Source organism: Andrographis paniculata, unplaced genomic scaffold (genome assembly GCF_009805555.1).
Source record: "Andrographis paniculata isolate CXL003 unplaced genomic scaffold, ASM980555v1 Contig30END, whole genome shotgun sequence".
NCBI classification, from domain to species: Eukaryota; Viridiplantae; Streptophyta; class Magnoliopsida; order Lamiales; family Acanthaceae; genus Andrographis; species Andrographis paniculata.
In genome coordinates this window covers 3,629,382-3,637,537 of record NW_026137563.1, presented here as the reverse complement: position 1 = coordinate 3,637,537, position 8,156 = coordinate 3,629,382, and the positions used below count along the sequence as shown (strand labels likewise).

At 34.6% G+C, this 8,156-nt stretch overlaps 1 protein-coding gene across 2 annotated transcripts; it reads right to left on the bottom strand.

Moving 5' to 3' along the window:
* Positions 1–2,138: 2,138 nt before the first annotated feature.
* LOC127246298 (agamous-like MADS-box protein AGL12) lies at positions 2,139–6,258 on the bottom strand. 2 transcript variants are annotated; one of them, XM_051267570.1, is made up of 7 exons: positions 5,635–6,258; positions 5,372–5,471; positions 4,104–4,165; positions 3,786–3,897; positions 3,540–3,581; positions 3,339–3,380; positions 2,139–3,241 (listed from the first exon to the last, which is right to left on the bottom strand). In XM_051267570.1, the coding sequence occupies exons 1-7, from the start codon at positions 5,814–5,816 to the stop codon at positions 2,801–2,803; spliced, it is 981 nt and encodes a 326-aa protein (XP_051123527.1). In that variant the 5' UTR covers positions 5,817–6,258; the 3' UTR covers positions 2,139–2,800. The 2 variants fall into 2 exon arrangements, with proteins under 2 accessions (XP_051123527.1, XP_051123529.1); XM_051267572.1 differs by having other exon boundaries at positions 5,372–5,468.
* Between the last annotated feature and the right edge of the window lie 1,898 nt (positions 6,259–8,156).

Genomic DNA, 8,156 nt, shown 5'->3' with positions numbered 1-8,156 from the left:
TTACATGCATCATTTCAACTTAAAGTCGGTATAGGTAATACTTACTTTGTCGGTATATTGGGCATGTAACATGAATACTTATAATTCATATTCTTGGAGTGGTACATCTTTAATTACAATCTATGATAAAATTCCTTCAAACCAAATACAACAATAGTAGTTACGTACCTGCGTTCAATGTTGCATTGAGGCGGCAAGTTCTGGTGCTCACTTCTCGAATGTACAACCATGACCACAAACATAACTTTTAACAAAATATGCATTCTCCACATATTTGACACTTCATTGTTACACAACAATGTCACGTAGTTCTTTTGAATTGGTGCTATATATTGAAGTTTTACAGCTTCACTGGTAACGGTGTTCTATCGTTTCGATAAATCAACATAAAGATCTGCGAGCAATATATTCTCTTCTAGAGCAACCACATGAAGCTCCCCTCCATATGTACACATGATTAACAATTTGGGATTGCACTGCTCTCTATCCATTGAAGGTTGTTAATTCACCAAATACAAAATATAATTCTTCATTTCTCTTCAATGGTATTACAAAATCAATACATACATATTACAATCATAAAAATTTCATATATAACTATATCATATCAACACAGATCAACAATAAATATTTATACTGAAAAGTTAAACATAAAAAGTATTTTTTTTTTTCAAAATTTAAATTTATTGTTTTATACTGACAGAAAACTTCATATTTTTCCGATACCTACAATAAAATAAAAATTTTCTCCAAGAACCAGACGACAACGTGGATCGATCACACAAATCATTTCATCGATCGTTGTTACTTCTAATATCAAATAATAGTGAAGATAGATCGATCATACCTGAGTTCCGATCTCGTCTTCAATGGAACGTGGGTAGAATCGATTGCGAGCCCTATCAACACCATTGTAGTCAACCAACAAAATTATTACAACAAAAAATATTTGAAAGCTATGCTTCCTCTTACCCGTGTTTTCCTCGTGCAAAATAAACCTAAGAATTGTGATTTGGATTCGATATCGCTATTGCTATCGACCACGCGCAAATGAAACAGAAGGTTGGATAGAACTCCTTTGCGCGAAAATAATCTAACGAGAAACACACTGTATCAGAAATGATAAATAGATATTTGGGGGAGAGAATAGCGTTAAAGTCATTAAAATTGGTGTGGGGAGTTAGTGGTAATGTTTATTAGAAAGTGGGGAATGCAGTGCATGAAAATTATTGGTGGGGACTGAACTCAAATATCAAAATAATGGTGGAGATTTTAGTCTAATTGTCCGTATAGATATTGATTTTTATAAAACCTTTTCATTTCGAAAGTATTGATAAAAATAAAAAATAAAAAAAAAATTTTTTTTCCTCATTTAAATTTATTTTTATTTTACTATTTTATTGGTTAGTAATATGTGTAAAAAGTTTTGACATTTGTGTACTTTAGAATTGGACACAAAAAATGATAAAAATATACTTTGATTTGGGACGAGAAAGTAAAAAGAAAAAAAATTATATTTGATTAAATATTTTATTTAAAAATATTGAATAAACAAAACATTCTGTTCTTCCAATCATTTGTAAGAACATTCCTTATAAATATTATAAAAATATATATATTGATGCAATATGTATTTTATTTATTATGAAAGATCAATCATTATATATAATATTATATTCTTATATTATTAATACGATTTTTTCATATTAGATATTCAATCACATTCTTTCAAAAATTTAACCATGGTAATGTTGTTTAAAGTTATTGTTATTTTTTTTTATTGGACAGTGAAAATGGGATGAATAATGGAAATTAAATCCAATGCTTCAAACGAACACACCCTAAGTGAATACTTGTATAGGATGGATTGAATGGCGTAGCGGCAAGAAGAGATCATAGAATCGGGATGAGGATCAAAATCAAAATCAAATAAAATGCATTAAAGAAGAAATAATGGAACATAACATAACAGAATTAATGAAATTATTATAAAAGTAGTGGATAATACAATGATATTAATGGAGGACATATCTGTGGAATGAGTTACAGTGGTGTGGTGGATGCATAATTGAAAGCAAAAACTATATAATTAAGGAAGACCACGACTACGGTACACACACTCGACTCCAGAACGTACATATACAAATACATAAGATATATTTGACGATAATACTAATAAATAAAATGGGTACATATATAAGATGTGACGATGATGATGATGATAGAGGACGCGCGGTAACGCTGCGTAGCAATTAGCACAGATCTTCGTTAATATATATATATAGATGATCGCTGGCTAGCTACTTGCAACAACACAATCACGCGCACTAGCTAGCTAGCAAACCATTTTCTAATCTCATTAATATATGTAAATATATATATAGTATATATTAAGAGATCATCGTATCTGTTTTGGATGGCAGTAGTACGTACGTAATTGGATGGACGACACACCAATTATACATCTATCTACTGGATTGTAAGTATACGCAGAGAGAGAGAGAGAGAGAGAGAGAGAGAGAGATGAGCGATGGTGATATTGTGTGCTCCTTCCTATTTGATGGAAATAACTAATGATATATAGTAGGAGCAATTTATATTATATATATGTCGGAGCTAGCTAGGGAAAGGATCGAAGGAGAGGTGGGCATGCATATATGTAGGTAGGTAGGTAGGTAGGTAGGTGTGCGCGAGGGGAGGAGTGTCTGATAGATAGATAGATACATAGATAGATAGGTGATGTATAAATAATTAGTAGTAATTATAATTAATACTATGGATGGATGGATGAGTGAGTGAGTTAAAAGTGGAAGATCTCACCGCAGCTGGTGGTAGGTAATCTAGTGATTAGTGGGGACGGAATCATGCTGCTACTATTCATGTTAACAGCAGCAGCGCCCACTCCTAGCGGGTGTGAGTAGATCATCATCATCTCCTCTTCGCTGCTGCTGCTGCTACTACTACTATTCATCAAGGCATTGTTATTGTTATTAGTAGTAGTAGTGTGATTGGGCATCATCCTTCCTTCTCCAACTTCAAGTGGCTGCTGCCCTATTGCCGGTGGCATCATCATCATCATCATCGACATCGACATCGACATCGACGAGGTCATTGGCATGCTCGTCATCCCACCTCCGCCGCCGCCTCCTTCAACTTCTCCCAATTCAGCCACCACCACCTGCTGCTGGTTGCCCCCCACCACCACTGCCCCAAACTCATCCGCCCCGTGCTGCTCCTCGATCTGCACTCCACGCACACACACATTATACTAGCTACCTACCTAGGATTACTTATATGATCATATATATATATATATATATTCATTCCTTTTTACTTACCTTCTCCTGCAGATGCTTGTTTGCTGCTTGGAGTATCCCTTCCTACGTATAACAAATAAACTAAATAAATAACTACATCCATCCTTTTCATTAATTAATTCATCCATATTACTCGTACCTTCTATTTATATCATCATCATTATTATTACTTTATGATACTATAAAATAATACACACGGGCTATATAAGCTGGCTAATTAACCTTGTTCTTGAGCAACTGGATTTCTTGAACCATAATGTCCATCTGTAAAAATTTAAAATTAAAAAATTAATTAATGCGTACGTCACATGAATGAATGGTTTTCAAAATTACAGCTGGCTTGGCTTAATCTAGTAGGCCCCCACGTTCACGACCAATCGACCATGAATATAAATATAGGTGCCCATGGGATAATATCAAGTGTACGTCCGTCCGTCCGTACGCGCACACACACACATACATACATACCTTGGCTGAGCGGACATGGTAAATCCAAGTCTCAAGGTGCTTCTCCAGGATATTCAGTTCATCCAAACTCATTACTGCACCAGCTGCTGCATCCACTCCTCCGTATAACAACCTTGTAAGGTTTCACGCAAATCTCAATATTCATACACACACGATATTATTAGTTACTATCAAATTATTATTGCAAACTGCTGCATCTGCATGTACGTGGGGTATATAATTATATGGATCATGTTCCTTCGTATGTATGGTAACAATGGAATTAATAAAATTGAAACGTTAAAAATGGAGTATCAATTAATTATGATATATACCCACCCTAGTCCTTTCCGAAGTATCTCGATCTCAAACTTGAGCATGCTAACCTCCTCTTTTGGGTCCTAACAAAAACTCAATACATATACAATATTAATTATGTATATTCGATTTTTCACGCACCAACCACGCAATCATAATTATATACTATTACTATTTATATTTTAACACAAATGAATTGTATTTGTATAGCATCAATATTATCGCAAAACTGAAGAGGAGTTTCAAAATCCGAAACCTCCCAATACATTTTAAATTTCAAAATGTTTTCAAGAATATTACTTTCTTACTCTTTCAAATCTATTAACTTTTTTTTTTTTGTCATTCAAATTTATTCCAATTTTTTTTTTTAAGTAAAAAAATACCATTTTTTTTACCAAAAAAAAAATTATTTTTTATATATTTTTCTTAAAATCCGTGCCCGGTCAAAATAAGCACGCAATTGGATGAGCGGAGGGAGTATATATGATCCCAGTCCGGCAGCAGGGGTGGGTCATGATCGGCGCTAGTCAAAAAAGGCACTGCGTACCTAGACGACTGTATTAATCTACCTATGCCTGCTAGCTTCATCTTATATGGAGTATATTATTCGGTGTTCCATCTTAGAAGGCTATTTAAGAAAGAAAGATACTTGTGCAGTTTAATTTACACACACACGTTGTAATTAATATATATATATATGTATATATATATTATATAGATGCACCAACAAACGCACAAAGCATCCCACCCACCAAGTTTTGTCCCCCCCAAGCCCGAATGAGTGATCTAACACTTATTCCACAATTTTGTTTCCTGTTAAGATATATATATATATATATATGCTACTAGCTAGAAAAACAAAACACCAAGGTGTGCAGCACTACCAGATTCTCTTCCGCTATTAATTCGTAATGATTTCACTCACTTTTTATGCATGGTCACGAATAGCGAACAGACTAGCTTTTTCCCAAGTGTTACAAGGTGACTTTAACGATCGTCACAACTAAAAATTCGAGGCACTTTGTTAAATAATATCATTATTAAGTTAATTATATATCCCGAGAATACTAACAACTTAAAATCAAGGGTCGAGGCAGGCAGCAGATAGATCCAACCAAAAGCAATATATTCTCCGCGCCAACCGATCGATCAAGGTTATTATTGATTATAATCATATATGCAAATCTATATATGTTGGGGATCATTAAAATTACACATATATGTATATAGTCATCAAATTAAAGTGCACGTACGGTGAAAGATCGCGCATATACAGTGTGTGTACATACCATGCTTGCGTGCTCCTTGTCAGAATCTTTAGGCTGATGATCTTCAGCAGGAATTTCCAGGTTACACTTCATGTACCTCTCAATCATACCCTGCATGCTTCTTCATTACAAAAAAAATAAATAAATAATAGTTATACACTAAATATATATGTATCATGATGAATGTGTAGTTATGAGTACTGTATGAAGGTAGTTAGATCATCTAACATATATAAGGAGAAAAACTAGAGAGCGGATTAATTAGGTTGAAGGAAGCACCCTACCCTTTGGTGGCGAGTTCGTAGAGCTTGCCATGGGCGGAGAAAATGAAGAGCCCAATTTCAGCATCGCACAGCACGGACAGTTCCTTGGCCTTCTTCAGCAGCCCTGCGCGCCTCTTACAGAAGGTAACCTGCCGGTGTACTGGATTCTCAATCCTTCTCATCTGAATCTTTCCTCGAGCCATTACTTAACCAGCTAAGCTAAGTAATTGATTAATTGGTTAATTAATCAAATTCCAGATATATATATATATATATATTTGCAGAGAGAGAGAGAGAGAGAGAGAGAGAGAGGGGAAGGGGAGGGAGATGTATATCTACAATTGATGACTGAATCGATCAAAGCAACGTCGTCGTCGTCCTTAGGGTGGGCGATCGAACGACGACTTAGCCGTTGATGATTGGCCTGCCTGCTGTGCTTTTTAGCCGAACGAAAACTAATTGATGATCGGAAAATATGGAAGAAAATTTGATAAATAATTATATATATATATTCTCCGGTGCAGCAGACAGCAGCCTCCCACTAGTTTGAACTAGCTTCGAGGTGTTGCCCGGCCGGCCTCGCTCTCTTTTAACTCCGGAGAGAGAGAGAGAGAGAGAGAATACGCACACAATGCTACCCTTGTGGAAGCTCTTAGGCAGCCTTATATACACACACGCACACAGGCATGCCTCCTCGTCGAATGTATAACTAAAGAAAACCATTATAATTAATTAGTTAGTTAATTAATTAATTAAACTAATCAGACCACCCATCATATTCACAGATGGATGGATGGATACAGAATATCGTGGTCGGAATCTAGTACTTTTACACCTCACACCTGCAGTCACAAAACAATACAGTAGTATAATTATGAATGAATGAATTAATTAATGATTTATACCTCTTGGCATATAAATACATACAAGGCCTATGAGGCATAGACACCTGGTGATCCTAAAGGAGGGGAGGGGAGGGAGGGTACAATATATACGATGTTGCTACCAAAAGCCCACACACACAAGCTAATTAAGGTTCATTTGTTGTGCTGCCTCATTGGCTGGACTGATGGAATCAATTAGTTATATACACATACTACGAGTAGTAGCAGTATTTGTTAGCAGTATTTGTTGGAACTTACCGGAATTAAACCTATGTTAGGATACGGGTTTACGTTTTGAAATAAAATTAATAAATTTAATCTGATTTCATTAGTATTATGAGATTCTGCAAATTAATTGAGGATTTTGTGTTCTTCAAATTTACTCACTGTGATGAAATAATCTCTAGGATTTCTACCGTTACTCACGATGACCACGATGAGATATAAAAAATAATGAATATTCTATCACAATTCAAATTTATATCTCTTATTATTATTAATTGATCTCATAAATTGGCGGTTATCTGCGCTAACTATATAAATACATTTAAGTCAAATAACATTTAATATTGACTTAACAGAAATGAAAATTCAAATAATTACATAAAATTCACAATTAGAAGTTTTAATCTAACATATTGTGCACATACACACGCATGTACGTACGCCCACTCACACTGGGAGAGAGCGGCAGAGCATTGTATTGTATAGGTGTATGGGATATATAATTTCCGGTGGTATCACGACCACAATCAAAATGACAAACGTACGGAGCTGGTGCTATAGAAAGGTGGGCCTTGCCGGGAGTGACCGTACGGCGTCTAGTCAGCAACGCAATGAATTGAAGGCCGTGAACATATATGCATCATCGGTGTCGGAGATTGATCATCTATCAGCACAGCTTGCCTGCTGCCCATCATCATCATCACCATCGTCATGATGCTTGGTGGATCGGAGTGGCCCTGTCTGTCCCTCCACCAATTCCGATGCATGCGTCTGCACGTACTTTTTGCTGCTCTCAGTCGTCCTATCTCATGAATATAAAACTCAATTTTTCTTTTGATCCTAAAAATTTGTAGTATATAATTGTAACAGTATAAATTTTTGAAATAACACAAATATTATAAATATAATTTATATATATAAACTATATTCTAAATATATCTTAATATTTTTCTTCAAATTCAACTTAGGATTCAATCAATTTGAGTTTGTCCAAAGATAGTACGAAATCAAAATCAAAATTTATAATTGAAAACAGGATTTTCAATGTCCTTAAAGTTGAAAATGGGACTCTCAACATCAAAATATGTACATATTCATATAATTGAAATATAAAATTTTAATTTCATATACTGTATTAGAAGTAAATTTTATATTAATTTATTCCCGACTTGTTATATCTCATATATATTTTGTGGATGTATCTATTTTTATTAATTACCTTCTCATGTGCGCTGCTCCCACCACTTCGATTTCTATTGATATATTTCTGCTTTCAACTCTAATTTCGTTGAAAATTCAGTTTTCAATTTTAATTCTATTAAGAGTGAGTGATTTTTATTTTTTTTACATTATAACTTTATTGTGAGTGAATGAGTCCTACTTTCGACTATAATTTTATTAAAAATAAGCGAATTCTGTGTTCAATTCTAATTT

Coding starts and splice junctions, on each gene's coding strand:
- LOC127246298 (XM_051267570.1), bottom strand. CDS start 5,816: ATGGCTCGAGGAAAGATTCAGATGAGAAGGATTGAGAATCCAGTACAC. Junction 5,472..5,634: donor TACGAACTCGCCACCAAAGG/GTAGGGTGCTTC, acceptor TTTGTAATGAAG/AAGCATGCAGGGTATGATTG. Junction 3,582..3,785: donor ACCATGTCCGCTCAGCCAAG/GTATGTATGTAT, acceptor AAATTTTTACAG/ATGGACATTATGGTTCAAGA.